Source organism: Muscardinus avellanarius, assembly GCF_963383645.1.
Source record: "Muscardinus avellanarius genome assembly, chromosome: 6".
Classification (NCBI taxonomy): Eukaryota; Metazoa; Chordata; class Mammalia; order Rodentia; family Gliridae; genus Muscardinus; species Muscardinus avellanarius.
Genome location: NC_137791.1, coordinates 25416783 through 25434407, shown reverse-complemented (window position 1 = coordinate 25434407; position 17625 = coordinate 25416783). Strand labels below are relative to the sequence as shown.

Genomic DNA, 17625 nt, shown 5'->3' with positions numbered 1-17625 from the left:
GCAACTATATCAATCCTCACTTCAGATGTGAGTGGTCTAAATTCACCAATTTCAGAATGGATTAAAAAAACAAGAGTCAATTATAGGTTGTTTAAAAAAAACTTATAAATGTTAAAAGGTTTGGAGAAAGATAAGCCATGCCAACACTGGCCAAAAGAAAGTTGGTCTTTTGAGGAACCCCATACTGACCTTCATAGAATGGAATCACCATGTGACCCAGCTATTTCACTCTTCATTATCATTCCAAAAGAACTAAAGTAAATATCCATGTTTATAGCTGCACAGTTCGCTTATAATAACTAAGTTATGAAACCAACCTAGGTCTCCGTCAACAAATGAGTAGGTAAAGAAAACGTGGCATATACACACACGATGGATTATTACTCAGCTATAAAGAAGAAAGAAATATATTTTATTTGCAGGAAAATGGATGGAACTTAATACATCATGCTAAGTGAGATCAGCCAGACAGAACCTCAAGGGCCATATGTTTTCTTTCATATGTGGAGGCTAAAGAGGAAGAAAGGAAGGAAAAGAAACTCATGAAAATTAGGAGAGAGCCAAGTTGAGTGGGGGAAGGGGGCTGGGGGATGGAGGAGAGGGAAGGAGGTACAGGGAAGGAGACAGACCAAGTAATGTCATGCGCATCACTGTAAACCTCATTATCATGTACAATTACAATGAACCTATTTTAATAAGGTGGAAAGAAAAAAGGCTCAATTCCAACTAAGCAGACTTCAGCACAAGGAAAATTATCAGAGATGAAGAGACATCACCTAATGGCAAATAGTTCTGATATTCAAGAGACGTGTGTATTCTTAATGTGTAAGCACCTAACAGAAGAACAACAAAATATATATAGCAAAGACTGATGACAGCTGCAAAAGAGATGAACCCAGTATTATAGCTGAGAGCTCAATGCCCTCTTTTCAGTAGTTGATGGATCTGGCAGGCAGAAAATCAGTAAGGATCAGTTATCTGAACAGCTCCGTCCATTAGCTTCTCTAGTTGACATTTATAGAAGGCTCCCTCCAACAACAGCAGAGCGCACATTCTTCTCAAGATCACATGGACCATTCATCAAGATAAGCCATGTTTGGGGCCATAAATGCACCAAAGCAAATTTAAAAGAATAGATCATATAAACTATGCTTTTAGTCTGCAAACTAGAACTTAATAATAGAAGGGAGCTGGAAAAAAGGGACAAATTATTTGGACATTAAATAACACAATACCAAGTAGTATATGGGTCAAAAAAACTCAAAAGAAATTAAAAAATAATTTAAACAAAATGAAAATTTAAATACTACTTAATCAAAATTTGTGAGATGCAGTGAAAGCACTGCTTTGACAAAAATTTATATCACTAAATGCAAATGTTAGGGAATAAGAAAGATCTGAAATCAATAATTGAAGAAACTAGAGAAGGAAGAAGATTTAAGCCTATCACAAACAGAAAAGAAATAATAAAAACTAATGAGGAAATCAATGAAAATAAGAAGAAATCAAGATAAAACTCAATAAATCAAAAAGCTGTCTCTTTGAAATTAACAATAAATTTAAAGATTCTTTAGCCAGACTAATCAAGAAAACACATACCAAAAAAACCCACAAATTACTAGTATCAAAAATTCCAAGGAACATAAAAGAAAAATAAAAAATATGATTAATTTTATGCCCACAAATTTGAATAACTTAGAATAAATGCACAGGTTCCTTAAAAGACACATAAGAGAAATAGGTGAAGTAAATAGGCCTTTAATTTTTAATTTTTTATTTTTTGGTGGTCTGGGGGTAGAATCCAGGGGCTTTCTACCTCTGGGCTATACTCCTAGACCTATTTTATATTTTATTTAAAAACAGTATCTCACTAAGTTGCTGAGAGCCTCACCAAGTAGCTAAGGCTGGATTAGAACCCGTGCAATCCTCCTGTCTCAGCCTCCCAAGCGCGGGGATTACAAGCATGCACCACCACGCCTGGCTGAATAGGCCTTTACTTTTAAAAATTAATAATTTTCTTAAAAAGAAAGGACCAAGCCCAGATGTTTTTGCTATTTAATTCTATCGAGCATTTAATTAAATTATGCTAATTTTCTACAATCTCTTCTAAAAATCGGAAGCAAACTCATTCATTAAGACCTTAATTACTCTCATATCAAACCAGATGAAGACATCACAAGAGAGGTAAACTATATACCCATATTCTTTATACATATCAATGTGAAAATTCTCATCCAAATATTAGCAAATCATAGCATAAAAAATTATATACCAGAACCCAGTAAAATGTACCCTCATATATAAAAAGGTAGCTCAACAATTAACTTATGTAATCAATCACATTTAGGGTCTTAAGAAGGAAGATATATATCAATAAATGAAGAAAAAGCATTGGACAAGGTCCAAAACTCATTCATATAAAACAACTCTCAATAAATTAGGAATGGGGGTAACTTTAACTTGATAAAGAATATTTGCAAAAACCTACAGATAACATATTTAAAGGTGAAAAAGTAGATGGTTTTCCCCTAAAACAAACAAAAGTAAGTAAGTTTCCTCTCACCACTCCTATTTAACTTTATACTGGAAATCCTAGCTAGTACAATAAGATAAGAAAATGAAATAAAAAGTATACAGATTGGGAAAGAAGAAAAAAAAAACTCTTTGCTTGCAGATGACATGATTGTCTACATAGAAAACCCCAAAGAATCAAGAAAAAATTCTTCAAATTAAGAAGCGATTATAACAAAGGTTGCAAGGCATAGGTCAATATACAAAAGCCAACTGCTTTCTTATATGGTATCAAGGAACAATTGGACTTTGAAATTGTTTGTAGCAGCAAAATTCACAATAACCAAATTATGGAGCCAGACTATGTATCCATTAACACTTGAGTGGGTTATGAAGTCATAGGATATACTCACAATGGAATTCTATTCAGCCATAAAGAAGAACAAAATTGTGTCATTTGCTGAAGGTATTATCATTTACACCAATTATTTATTCACCAGATGTATTGTTTATTATACATGAAGTATTTTTAATTCACATTATTTCACGCATAATTCAGACCATGTACTTAAGAAAAGAGTGACTAATTTCAGAAAGCTCAAAATATCTTCAGATACAACTTTTATCCTCTTCTAAAGCAATCACTTAATTTGTCCAGATAGATTATGGTCTATGACCCGTTAGCAGCTATATAATTTACAAATACATAGCAGTTTATTACAAATACCCAAAGCAAAGGAAATGGTTTACTTAGGAAATAAAGTTTTAAAATATGATATTATCTGCTCTTTGTGATATCATAAAGTATAGCTATAAAGTAAATACAAGGTATTTGTTAGGCCACTAAGCACCTGAATGGTTCCAAATAGCCACATTTTTTTTCTGGTCGTTTATTTTTATTTTTTAAATATATTTTTATTGGTGCATTGTAGTCAAACATCCTGATGGAATAAAAAACTTGTGGAGACATACATGCACACCTCACCCAATTAGCCCTTATCCAATCCCCATCCCATTCCCTTCCCTCCCTCATTCCCATGCTTGATTTAGTGATTGACTTTGATATGATTAAGCACATCATGTGCTTTTAAGAGTTTCCCTCTTTCCCCTCCCATCCCCTCAGATAGGTCACCTTAATTGCTCCTCTATAGGGCCCCTTCTTCAACTAGAGTTCCTCCTATTACCCATTTCTCCCTAATTTTCACATATTAGGGAAAACATCTGATTTTGTGTGTTTTTTGACATTTTCCTGTAGATGCCATAATTTTGTTCTCCTTTATAGCTGGGTAAAATTCCATTGTGTACATATCCCATAGTTTTGTAGTCCGCTCATCTGTTGATGGACATCTTGGCTGGTGCCATAGTTTGGGAATGATGAATTGTGCATCTGTGATCACAGATACTCATGCATTGGTTTGGTAGTTTTGTTTTCATTTTTTTGGGTCGATGCCCATTGGTGGTGTTGCTGGGTCATACGGTAAGATCGTTTTCATTCTTCTGAGGATCTTCCATGCTGTTTTTCAAAGTGGTTGCATTAATTTGCACTCCCACCAATAATGTATTAGACTTTCTACTTCTCCGCACCTGATCAATTACAGTAAATTTAATGCCATGTGAATCCACCATCTGAATATTTAAAATTTTCTCTTTCCAGTTGATAATCTCGATGTGGTGTGGACACTGGCAAAGTTTCCAAAGTTAAATTATTTCCAAATGCTTTTGACAGCACTTAATTAAAAATAAAATTTCTTTCAACTTCACTTTCTCTACCTCCTTATAAGTGCATCTACTTTTCCTATCTGCAGTAGTAGGAAGAACCCCCTCCTCTGGATCCTTCTATTAACTCTCCAAATCAAAAGAAGGCCTGACAACCACCTCCACAGAATCTGGGTTTCAGACACGCTAGTAACTTGCCTCAATACACAGGCAAATAATTTGCCACAGATTGAAACAATGCTCTATTTAAATCAAACCTCCTGCCTATAAATAGCCATGAAACACTAGAAAATATTACTGTGCCAATACAGCATGTGTCTGCTCGAATCCTTTAAAAACGCGGCAAGGTGCAAATACCGACACACACACGCCCATAAATGCTGACACACGCACAGAACAGTACAGAATCTCCCTTAAGAGTTAAATAGCAAAATCAACTACCTGGATTGATTTGGAGATAGAAATATGGACCAAACGGATTTCTAAGAGCCCTCCCTATGCTAAGACCTCAGACTTTTCTCCTTGCTCGAGTTATGTCCGCACTTTTCTTCGTTGTCCCTGTACTGATAGCAGCAGTGCTTCCCCGAGCCATTTGTTTCATAACATTTTTCTGCTCTCCTCTGAGCACCCCCTGCGCATCCTGCGCTCCCTGCACGCACACGCAGGCGGTTGCAGAGTGCCGGGCATTTGTAGTTCAAAGGGAATGAGCACCACGTAAATCCTTTCCTTCCTTCTTAAATGACATCCATCACGCGGCACAGTTAGACAAGTGAAAGATAGCTTTGTTTTGACTTGATCTGCAATCCTTTTTGCATTCATTATAGGCATGGTAACAAGGCAAAAGCCTGGTACCTTTGGGCCGCATCTGAAATTCCTCCTGCTACGACGTGTGGGTGGGGAGAGCGTGGGTGATGTGATCCAGATGCCTGGCTGCCCTTCGCCAGCAATGCAGATGTGTTTTATACACACATGCCCAGATGGTGACCCCTCTGGCATCATTAACGTGTTCCAGATGCCAGGCTTCCTCCTTCGCGTGTATGCGCCTCGATTTCACGTGTTTATTTATGAGGCACGGCATTCCTACATTTCATATGCGGCAGTTACTGTTAAAAAATGAGAAGTTTTAACTGCCCTGGAAATTGATAAAGAATCTTTTAAGTTCCCATGAAATGTGGCCCTCGTTTCAAAGTGACTTCTCATACAATCATTAAATTCCTAATGCAAATTTCTGACCGTTCTCTTTGCATGTTGAGAAAATATGGTGCTTGGTATGCACTTTAAAGATAGTTAAGAAGTCAGATATTTGCGTACATAATACATTATCATGAATTTTTGCTTTCCTTTTGTTTTTATCTCCAAAGCCTATTTTAAAAACTAGCGTGTCTATACATTGTTATTCAGTGTTAATTAAATCCAGGCATCCAGCAAGAGCAATTTGGGATCTTCTAGAAATAGTTTGTTCTTATAGATCCACAGGGAGGGAACTCATATTTATAAAAGTATAGTCCAACTGTAGTTCCAAGCTATCATAGATTAGTAATGCCAGGGTTTGTTATCTTAAGTCGTTTCACTAAATTAAATTGAACTGACTTAACTTTTTATTCAAAACACTTCATCATTTTTATAGAAGGGAGATAAATGAGTCAAATTCTTAGATGAAAATACAGATGACAGGTAATCAGATTTTAAAAGATGAAGTTCACCACGCCTATCTCCTTGACTATCAGAAGCCATGGCTTTTTTTAACGTCAGTGACATATAATTATCAATAGCATAGGATCAAAGCTGCCAATGCTACGTGTTAGCGTCGTCATACCAGCATGTGATTTCAGATCCCATGAAAAAAATATTCTGCATCCTCATCTAAAGCCTGTCCTTCCCACTTGTGGATATATGTTTATCCCAGGGTCATAGATAAAGGTGCCAACTCTTTCATTAACTTTGACCACACCCATAAAATAGAATAGATAATTATCTGACTAACTCAGGCAAGAATAACTATCTTTCCTGAAAGTATTCTCTGAAATCTAAAAATAAATATAGTATTTTGTTCCTGAACTCTTCAAATATTTATTAGATCTGCTCCATGGGCATTTCCATTCAAAAGCATGTGCATAATATCTGTAGTGTTCTCTGAAAGAAGACAGAATGATTCTCTGATTCAAAGCTTTGGTTTATGGCTATGGAGCTATCAAGAGAGAAAGAAGAGCCTGGGGCGAACCTTCTTATCTGATACTGAACATAGATGGCTGTGGTGTTGTCCTTTTCACTTACATCTTTTTTTTTTTCTTTTTCTTTTTTATTTTTTCTTTTTTTGGTACTGAGGGTGAAACCCATAGGCATTCTACCTCCAAGCTACACCCCCAGCCCTATTTTTATTTATTTATTAATTTTGGGGGGGGTGGTACTGGGGTTCCTGGAAACCCTTCTACCTCTGGGCTACGCTCCCAGATCTATTTTTATACTTTTAATTTGGAAACAGTGTCTCTTAAGCCAGCACTGCTGGCTTCAAACCTGTGCGATCCTCCTGTCTCCGCCTTCCAAGCATGGGGATTACAAGCGTGCACCACCATGCCCAGCTATTCTTTATTTTGAAACAGGGTCTCACTGAGTTGCAAAGGGCCTCACTAAGTAACTGAGGCTAGCCACGAACTGGGATCCTCCTGTCTCAGCCTCCCAAACGCTGGGATCATAAGCATGTGCCACCACGCCCGGCTCTTTTCACTTATATTCTAAAGTCCTATCCAGTAGTTTTTGCTATTGACCATAGACTGCTAAAAACCAAGTCCTATTTAAAGAGGCCAGAAGTGTATTACAGACTCATTTTTCCCTACGACTTGTCATAAATATTAATAAGGTTTAGGAGATAAATGTCACCAGCCTTTTTTTTATAAATATGTGACATGCAAATTCTAACTGCTCTTCCCACATCAGTGGCAGGTGTAATTAACCAGTCATGTGACTCTTTACTGCTAAACCAGGATCCAGGCTCAGAGTCATCCAACCAGGGCACTACCAAGTACCACTAAAGATCAATTAACAACCACACAGCAAGACAAAACTCTTTGCCATTCCTTTAATATTCATTCTGAGGAAATAACAGGTGGTTAGTCTGTTATTTGAAATAAAACACAAAAGACCAGAGGTTATCGTTGCTCCTGGCTAAACCCGACTGCGGTTCACAGGAGCGACGACGAGCTGGCATTGGTCCTTCTGTGACCAGGTCAGTGGCGGCAGCTCACTCTCCACTTCTCCCTGACGGTGGTGGGGCCAGCTGGGCTAAAGGACCCTCCAGAGGCTGCTGGTCTCGGGTCAGTGGCACAGGCCCCAGAAGGGCTATTCACAGAGGTAAAAGAAAGAATGGACTCCACACAGTGGGCTACCTGGAAAAGGCACCATAACTAAAAGGAGTGACACAAGGGAAAGGGGAGGCACAGGTGCAGGCCCAGGCGGGGAGCCCACCTAGAGCAGGCCGGGATAGAGCTCAGGCGGAGGGCTGCTGAGTGCCACCTCCCCCTCCCAGGCCCCTGCACGCTTCCACTCGGGCACAAGACAGCCACAGCAGCCCCCTGCTCTCCATACTGCAGCCAGGTTTCCAGTGGTTTCCTCCCCAGGAGCTTATTTGAGCCCCACCCCAGTCAGCACAGAGGCTGCACGGGCATTGGTAGCCCATTTGACAACTGCTCCAAACAGCTTTCATCTGAATCAGTCAGAAGACAGAAGATTGTTTTGCTAGTGTAGAGTCTTTTGAGCTCTTTTTATATTCTGGATATTTGCCCCCTATCAGAGTGGTGGCTGGTAAAGATCTTCTCCCATTCTGTAGGCTTCCTCTTTAGGTCCTTGATGGTTTCCTTTGATGAGAAGAAACTTTTTAGTTTGATGCAATCCTGCTTGTTAATTCTTGCTTTAATATCCTGCGCTTTGGAAATCTTATTGAGAAAGTTACTCCCTGTGCCTATATGTTGGAGTGTAGGGCCTACGCCTTTCTCTAATAACTTCACAGTCTCTGGTCTGATTTCTAAGTCTTTGATCCATCTCAAGTTGATTCCTGTGCATGGTGAGAAGTGAGGATCCAGATCCAACTTTCTACAAATGGATAGCCATTTCTCCCAGCACCATTTGTTGAAAAGGCTGTTTCTCCAGCGTATGAGTTTGGCCCCTTTGTCAAAGACTATAGATGTATGAGTTTGTTTCTGTATCTTCTATTCTGTTCCACTGGTCAGTCTGCCTATTGTTGTGTCAATATCATGCTGTTTTTACTACTATTGCTCTATAGTATAATTTGAAGTCCGGGATTGTGATGCCTCCTGCCTGGTTCTTGTTGCTGAGAATTGCTTTGGCTATTCTGGGTCTTTTCTTTCTCCATACAAAATTCATAACTGATTTTTCCAGGTCTATGAGAAATGTTGTTGGTATTTTAATGGGAATTGGCAACTGAACTGAATAGACACTTCACAAAAGAAGAGATACAAATGGCCAATAGATACATGAAAAGATGTCCAACATCACTAGCCATCAGGGAGATGCAAATCAAAACTATGCTGAGATTCCATCTAACCCCAATCAGAGTGGCAAGCATAAAGAAATCAAACAACAAATGCTGGCAAGGATGTGGAGAAAGAGGAACTCTTTTACACTGTTGGTGGGAGTGTAAAGTACTTCAGCCACTATGAAGATCAGTGTGGAGATTCCTTAGAAAACTGGGAATAGATCCACCATTTGATCCGGCTATACCACCCCTGGGTATCTTTCCAAAGGGCTTGAAATCAGAGAACTACATTAGCATATGCATACCCACGTTCATAGCAGCACAGTTTGTAATAGCCAAAATATGGAACCAACCTAGATCTCCATCAACAGATGAATGGATTGCAAAATTATGGGAAATACACACAATGGAATTCTATTCAGCTATAAAGAAGAATAAAATATCATTTGCAAGAAGATGGAAGGAACTGGAGAACATTATGTTAAGTGAGATTAGTCAAGCACAGAAAGAGAAGGGACATATGTTTTCTCTAATATGCCCAACCTAGGGAGTAGTGGTAATACCAGAGGGATTCCAGATGATGGAGGGGAAATCTCAGCAAAGCTTGAACGGAAGGATCGGAGAGGAAGAAAGCTGAGGTTGTTCAATGGAGGAGCTACATACGAATATGTGTAATAGTATAAATATAGCACGGTTAACCTGGACACTCTTTATTGGGAGGGGGGAAGGGGAATGGGGAGATAGGGCATGAAGCACAATCTAAATGTACACCATTTTCAATATGTTCCACATATAAATAAAATAAAATATGAAAAAAAGAAAAAGAGAAGACAGAAGATGACACGAGACGGGCATTTTAGATTACCTCCCATTTGAATTGTCAGATCACTGTTGTACCAATCCCCCTCCTCCTCTCCCTCCTATCCCTCCTCCTCTCCCTTCTCTCCTTCCTCTTCCCTCCTCTCCCTCCTCCTCTCCCTCCTCCTTTCCCTTTTTCTCCTCCTCTTCTTCCTTCTCCCTCCTCTCCCTTCTTTTCCCTCCTCTCCCTTCTCCTCCCTCTTCCTCTTCCCTTCTCCTTCTCCTCCTCCTCCTCATCCTCATCCTCCTCCTCTTCCTTCTCCTCCTTTTGTGGTACTGAAGTTTGAGCCTAAGGGCATTGTACCTCTGAACTATACCCTCAGCCCTTTATTTATTTGATTAGTGAGTTAGTTAGTTGATTACTGGTTCTAGGGATTAAACCCTGGGGCATTCTGCTTCTGAACTATACCCCCTCCAACTTCCTAGTTAGTTAATGGTACTGGGGATTGAACCCAGAAGCATTCTACCTCCAAGCCATACCCCACCCCAGACCTTTTCTATTTTTTGTTTTGAAACAGGGTTTTGCTCTGTTGCTGAGGCCATCTTCAAAATTATGATCCTCCCATCTCAGCCTCCCTAGTACTGGGATTACAGGTGTGTGCACCATGGCTCACTTGATTGTACCAGCTCTTCCCACCCCTTGATCCGTCTAGGGCACCTCACAGTTGAACTGTGAGCCAGTTTCATGGTGCAGACTTCGTGGTGAAGGGGGGTCCCCCAGAGAAGGTTCTGGGTGCCCCAGAGGTGCTGGTGCTGGGTGGGGCTCAGCATGCACAAGGCCCTGTGCTTTGTCCTTAAAACCCCAAAATAACATATATTAAAAATAATAGAGATGTCATTTAGGCCATCCATCATTGAAGGAGACTTTCTGTTTGTTTATCTGACAGCTGGTGACCTTGCTGCAGATGTGGGCTGTCCCTTTGTATTTCACAATAAAGCTTTACTGGTGGCGGTTTCTATCTATGTGGGGGATGTTCTCAGTTGTTACCAGTTACATCCTCTTCAGAGCCACTCGGAAACCCCTCTCAGGGAGAACACCACGGTACGTACTCCATTTGTTCTTTCTGCATAATCGCCTGCCCGTGTCTGTCTGTCTGTCTGTCTGTCTGTCTGTCTGTCTGTCTGTCTGTCTCTCTCTCTCTCTCTCTCTCTCTCTCTCTCTCTCTCTCCTTATTTTGTGGTATTGGGTATTGAACCCAGAACCATTCTACCTCCAAGCTACATTCTCGGCCTTATTTTTATTTGGAAACAGGGTCTAAATTGTCGAGGACCTCATGAGTTTGCTGAGGCTGGCCTTGAACCTTTGATCCTCTTGTCTCAGCCTCCCAAGTACTGAGATTACAGACATGTACCACCACACACAGTTTTTATTTTAAACACTAAAAGGTATATTGATTTATTTTTGCCTGTGGAGGGGAAGGTAGTATTATACTTCTTTTTAACTTCTTTTATCTTTTGTAGAAATACTATCTGGAAATTGTCTACACTGCTATTAATGCATGCTAATCATCTAATGGCAATCCAGACATAATTGTAAAATTTATAACTTCAAATATCAGCTCAAGAAGGCCACCAGAAAGAGAAGTGAAACCACTTTTTAAAATTTCTAGAGCACAAGGTGCATGTTTATTTTTAGCTGAGCATTTTGTTTTATTCCACAATATACATTTTAAAATAGAGCAAGAGTTGTTTATGTTTTAATCTGAAAATATCTAATATGTCATAAATAAGGAGAAAACTTATTATTTTGTGTGTGGGGGGGTACTGGGGATGGAACTCAGGGGCTTTTCTACTTCCAGGCTATACTCCCAGACCTATTTTATACTTTATTTGGAAACACGGTCTCATTAAGTTGCTGAGAGCCTCACTCAGTAGCTGAGGCTGACTTGGAGCCCATGCAATCCTCCTGTCTCAGCCTCCCAAGTGCTGGGATTACAAGCGTGCACCACCACACCCTGCAGGGGCAAACTTATTGCATTTATTTTGTGTGTGTGTATGGTACTGGGGATGGAACCTAGTGTCCTTCTATCTCTGGGCTACACGACCTATTTTTATATTTTATTTGAGAACAGGGTCTCACTAAGTTGCTGGGAGCTTCACTAAGTGGCTGAGGCTGGCTTCGAACCCGTGCGATCCTCCTGTCTCAGCCGTGCAATCTCAGTACTGGGATTATAAGCGTGCACCACCACGCCCAGCCAACTTATTACATTTATAAGGATCACTTAATTTCCATTGCCAACCTCTTAAGATCTACATAATTCCATTGTATCATTCACAAATATCTCCCGAGAGCCTTTCTGCCTATGTGTCAATTCTTGCTTCCTGTGTTCTGTGAGTAAGTGAGATAAAGTGTGTAAAGCGCAAAACAGTAATAAGACACCAACCATTCTGATTTCTTGGAGAACAAATCATAAGTTTCTGTAATTTTTTTTTTTTTTTTTTTACTACTGGGGATTGAACCCAAGTGTACTCTACCAACCCCAGCCTTTTTTACATCTTTTTTTTTTTTTTTTTTTTTTTTTTTGCTGGTCTGGAGATGGAACCCAGGGGCATTCGACCTCCGAGCTACACCCCCTGCCCTATTTTTTATTCTTTATTTTGAAACCGGGTCTCACAGAGTTGCAGAGGGCCTCACTAAGTAGCTGAGGCTGTCCGCGAACCGCAATCCTCCAGGTCTCAGCCTCCCGAATGCTGGGATTACAAGCGTGCACCACCACGCCCGGCCTTTACATCTTATTTTAAGACAGAATCTGAGTTGCCCGGGCTGGTCTTGACCTAGCAATCCTCTTGCCTCAGCCTCCCAAGTAGCTGGATTACAAGCATGCAGCACCACACCTGGCTTCCACTTAGATATCTGGTTCTATCCTCTGAAAAAGTGTTATGCCAGTCCATTATCCGCCAAAAACCACCAGGAGCTGAGTCCGATGTAAATTACGTAAGAGATTGTATTCAAGCTCGAGCTTGGGCTCTCCGCATACACCAACGCAGTGGTCATGGAGGAAGAGCACTTTGTTCCCCAAGAACAAAGCTTTTATCCCCTAAGAAGACAGTCCCACCATTACATTGATTGGTTGTTTTGTAACCAAGCAACCACTGTTGGCCCCTGATTGGTTTAGCTTTTGTGCTATAGGAAAGGGCTGTAGTCAAGAAAATTTCCGCCATCTAAACTTAAAATTGATTGGTCCAGCCCCGGTACCTATTTCAAGAATGTTCAAGTTGAGCGGGGGTCTCTTTTCTCAGAGCAGAGTGACCTTGCTTGGTTATCTACTGATTCCAGACATAGAGGTATTCTGCACTGATTGGCTGTGTCTAGGGCAAAGTCAGATTAACACAATTACAGTTTCTCCAGAAGGGACAATGAGTTATAGAAACTTAACTTCTAAGAAAAGGAAACCTAGGCCTACTTTACTTAAAGCTTTGACTGAAGCCTGTCATGGTGTCACTTTGGTCCTTCAAAAGTAGGAGAGATAAACATTAACTTTTCCTCCTAGTCTGGTGAAGGAGAATACGCAGTGAAAGAAATCATATAATATGATGATAAAATTGAAATTGAAATACAGGTGTCTGAGTGTTTCCATTTAGTTGCACTTTGGGAAGTGCTTCGTGGCAGTGCTAGGAGATCTTCTGCCCCTGGGCAGCCTGGGGTCTTGGACAGCCTTTGTGGGACCTTGTTGACTCAGCAGAGAAATGGACATATGGCACCTTCCTCCTCCTTACAAAATGTTGTGAGCTACTGAAGATTTGTGAAAGTGCTCTGAATTTGGGGTGACTCCAAATGTGCTTGTCTTTATCCCCTGGATATAATCTACATTGTATTTCAGGGAGAATGGCTCCCTTTCCCACTGTACAATAAATTGCCCTCACTAAACACAGTGTTTCTGGGCACCTCAGCTCGCCCAGTGCAGACGCACGTCATTATAAGAAATGCCCAGATGCTGCTTCAGTACTCTTCCCAGCTCATACACGTCAGGTTGCCGGCCATCTGATTCTTTATATTTTTTTAATTTTTATTTTTATGTGGAACATATTGAAAATGGCATACATTCAGATTGTGTTTAGTACTCTCTCTCCCCCACTTCCCCTTCCCCCTCCCAACAATGACTGTCCATGCTAACCATGCTATATTTATATTTTTATATAAATTTGTATGTAGCTCCTCCATAAACCAACCTCAGCCTTCTTCCTCTCCTATCCTTCCATTCTAGCTTTGCTGAGATTTCCCCTCTATTATTTGGAGTCCCTCTGGTATCCCCAATGCTCCCTAGTTTGGGCATATTAGAGAAAACATATGTCCCTTCTCTTTCTGTGCTTGGTTGATCTCACTTAACATAATGTTCTCCAGGTCTTTCCATCTTCTTGCAAATGACGTGATTTTGTTCTTCTTTATAGCTGAGTACCCAGCACATCCACCTCAGCTCCTTCCTGCCTGCCTCAGCTCTGCCCCCTGCAGGTCAGTCAGAGCCAAGCGCTCCACTGACCAGCTGACCCTCCACACTGGCAGAGCCCATGGGAGAGGCTGATAAGGGCCTCTTCTAGAAAACAGCAAGACAAAGGAGTTCACTGTAATAGGGATAGTGGGCCCTGGGATCTTCATGGACTTGTCATTTCTCATAGATGAGTCAGATCTTACTGCTTTCCGTTTGGGGATTTCAGAACTGGCTAGGAAACTGGGCAAAGCGAATCCACGCTGGTACACAAGGCAACCCCATGCAGGAGGCAGCGTTTCCGGCCCCAGCGAGTGAACCCCAGCTGTTCCTCCCTCACAGCACACCAAGCTGTCTCTTGGTACCAGAGAAGGGGAAGTGAGAGTCCCCTCGCTTACTGGTTGGGTTGTCTGGTAAGCAGTGAAGTTCGGGCTCAGAAATCAGGCCATGCACAAGCCGAAAAGTACGCCTGACCATATCCACTGCAGCCCCAGGAAGGGCTCACATCTGAGACTCCCCGGAGGCAGGCACACAATTCCTTATCCGGCTCATCTGCTTCTCAGGGTAAGTGTGAGTAGCAAGGAAGTTCTGGACTCTCCTGTTCCCCCAAACGTATAACCCCAAATAAGCAGAAAGGTTGGGATGTGGACAAATCTAACACGTCTCTAACAATCACGCGGCACACGGAGCATTAGTGCCAAGTGCACTTTTAAACACTAAAACATTATCTCGCATAATCCTCGGAACGATGTCAGGAGCTGGCCCTATATCATACTCACTCTATAAATGAGGCAATCATGGGAAGAAATGCCAAGAATGTTGACCAAGGGCCACAGGCCGCAAGCAGCAGAGCCCAGGATCAACTGCAGACGACTGGCCTGGGAAGCTCTGCTCGGCAGCCCGCTGTGGCTTCATTAAACCAACCAGCCGCTCCCTGCAGAGAGACCTTGACTCAAAACCCTCTTAATCCAAGAACATCTCTCCTGCTGGCACAGCTTTGAGAGGGGCCCTCAAGACAGGGAGAGAGGATGCACCAGGTAGGTGTGGGGTTGAAGGAACCCACCCTCTGGTGCTGGCTGGTGGTGGGGTCGGCAAGGCGCACCTTCTCAGGGTGTGCCCAGCGCCCCCATTGTCGCCCTTCTGAGCACTGTGGACCCCACCGTGATCTGGCTGCACTGAGCAGAAGTCCAAACCACTCAGTACAAGCAAACCAAAAGAAACAATGGAGCAAGCGTCACTGTGACATAGGCCCCCAAGACCTCTCTGGCCCCCTATAGAGGCAACACAGCCTCATAGCAACTTAAGCCAACCTACTGCAGCCATGTGAGAATCGGGGCCCCCACAGCTCACCATTGCCTCCCCTACGCAGGCAGGGTGCGCCTGACGGAGGGACCGGCACCGTGACCCCTGTTTGTCCTTCTAAATTACTATAGAAATTATGAAATGACAGCTTACTTCCGAGGGTGGCCCACACCCCCACTTACACCATAAGGGTTCGGGCAGTCCCTTCTCAGTGGAAGTCCGTGAAATACAGCATCTCTTTAAATGCCATTGCAAACTCGCTTCGGTGACAGCATAAAACTTAAGCCTTTGGTGTGTTGGCTGCAACAGGAAGGAGGCTGGGGAACGTGAGGGTTGGAAGTGAGAGGTTGAGCCAGATTTTAAATGTGGTTTGGGGTGAAAGGCAGGGACAGGGCTCCAAGAGGTTGTTTGAGGAAAAACCAAGAGACAAACAGAGCCTCCTGCCATTGGATACCCTAGTAAGCAACATTCCAGCCGCCCCTTCAGTGTCTTTGGGCACCAGGCATAAGCTCGCAGCTGCTTCTCCCACCAGCCTTGCTCCGTGGGCCCTTCTACTGTGGCCCAGCTGGAATGGAGCTGCGTCTCCAAACTCTTCTCGTGGCCTCTAGGAGGAGAGCAGCCACGTGGCCCTTGCTGTAGCTTCTTAAAAGCCTTCACTGCCTGTGAAGGAAGGAATGGAGCAGGTGTGGTGGTGCACACCTGTCATCCCAGTACTTGGGAGGCTGAGAGAGGAGGATCGCAGGTTCCAGGCCAGCCTCATGCAACTCAGTGAGGCCCTGTTTCAAAGTAATAATAATAATAATAATAATAATAATAATAATTAATAATAATAATAAAGGCTAGAGGTTGAATGCCCCTAAGTTCAACCCCCAGTACCAAAAAAGAAAAGAAAGGAAGGAAACAGGAAAGGGCTCCTTGAGCTCAGCTCTCTTTCTCCATCCTGTGTCTGCTTGGACTTGTGGGGATACGCAAAGGCCTCAGACACGGTCCTGGTGAGCTCAGGGATGATACACAAAGGACCCGTCCACGTAGCACAAGAAGACAGAGCCGAAGTGTTCTCTCCTGTCCAAATCACTCTAGCCAACCCCGGCCGCATGAGAAGCTGTAGGGGGCAGGCAGCAGGGCACGTAGGAACTATTCCTAAGGCCACTTTTACTTGAGGGAAATAGATAACCTAAAATGTGCGTACAAGAAACACATACAAAAGATAGTAGCATTTATTAAATAGTTGTTGTTGTTATATTAAAACTATCAGTCACTCTTGATCTTAACTGACACACGTATGCCAGTTATAATCTGTACAGCATGTACTAAATCAAATTCTAGAAACTAAAACTTGATGTATAAAAATGTTTGAAAAGATAAAATATATCATGCTCTGTACTGTCATCTTTCACCCCACAGACTGGTCTACAAGTGGTTTCTTCTTATCTACAAACTCAGCTATGCGTTTGGTGTTGTGGGCTATTTGGCGATCATGTTTACAATGTGTGGATTCAATTTCTTTTTCAAGTAAGTCTCTCCAGTTAGGTCAGTACTGTCCACAAGCACTTTGCTCGGCACATTCACCTCATCACCTTCTCTCTGGAAGCATTTGGCCCTATCATGTTACATGCACTACCAACCCTATTTTATTTTTTTTATTTTGAGGCCAGCCATAGCTGGCCTCAAATCTGTGATCCTCCCGTCTCAGTCTCCCAGGTACTAGGATTATAGCCATGCACCACTACACCTGGCTCATGCACACATTTTTTTTTTAGTAGATACCCACATATAGTCTTATCACTGTAGAAACCACTAGAAAAGCAAGAAAGGAGTACTCTACGTTTTTTTTTTTTAATTTGTAGTTTAAAGAGAGTTTATGCTTCATTTGACAATTTTAAAAAATCACCACTGAGAGTAAGCCAGCAGGTGGTTGAGTAGTTCTTTTTTTGGTGCGGGGGTGGAGAGGAGAAGGAAAAAGAAATGCTTTGATCTGCTAGCAAATTCAAGAAACCAGTTAACACAAGGATTCTCCCTCTGGATTCTTCCCAAACAAAGGAATCAATTCCTTTTTTTTTTTTTTTTTTTTTTTTTGGGGGTCTGGAGATGGAAACCAGGGGCATTCAACCTCTAGGCTACACCCTCTGCCCTATTTTTTATTCTTTATTTTGAAACCAGGTCTCACTGAGTTGCAGAGGGCCTCACCGAGTAGCTGAGGCTGTTCACGAACTGCGATCCTCTGGTCTCAACATCCTGAATGCTGGGATGACAAGCATGCGCCACCAGGCCCGGCTTCAATTCCCTTTCAAGGGTTTGAACTACAAGTTTCTGTTCCATGAAATT

At 42.0% G+C, this 17625-nt stretch overlaps 1 protein-coding gene across 1 annotated transcript in view; it reads left to right on the top strand.

Moving 5' to 3' along the window:
• Positions 1–17625, top strand: part of RNF175 (ring finger protein 175) — a gene marked incomplete at both ends in the record, with an annotated part of 49487 nt that overhangs the window by 15302 nt on the left and 16560 nt on the right. The window contains 2 exons of the mRNA XM_080697995.1: positions 10462–10616; positions 16705–16812. Of these exons, the coding sequence (XP_080554121.1) occupies positions 10462–10616; positions 16705–16812 (263 nt within the window). The remainder of the gene's footprint in view (positions 1–10461; positions 10617–16704; positions 16813–17625) is intronic.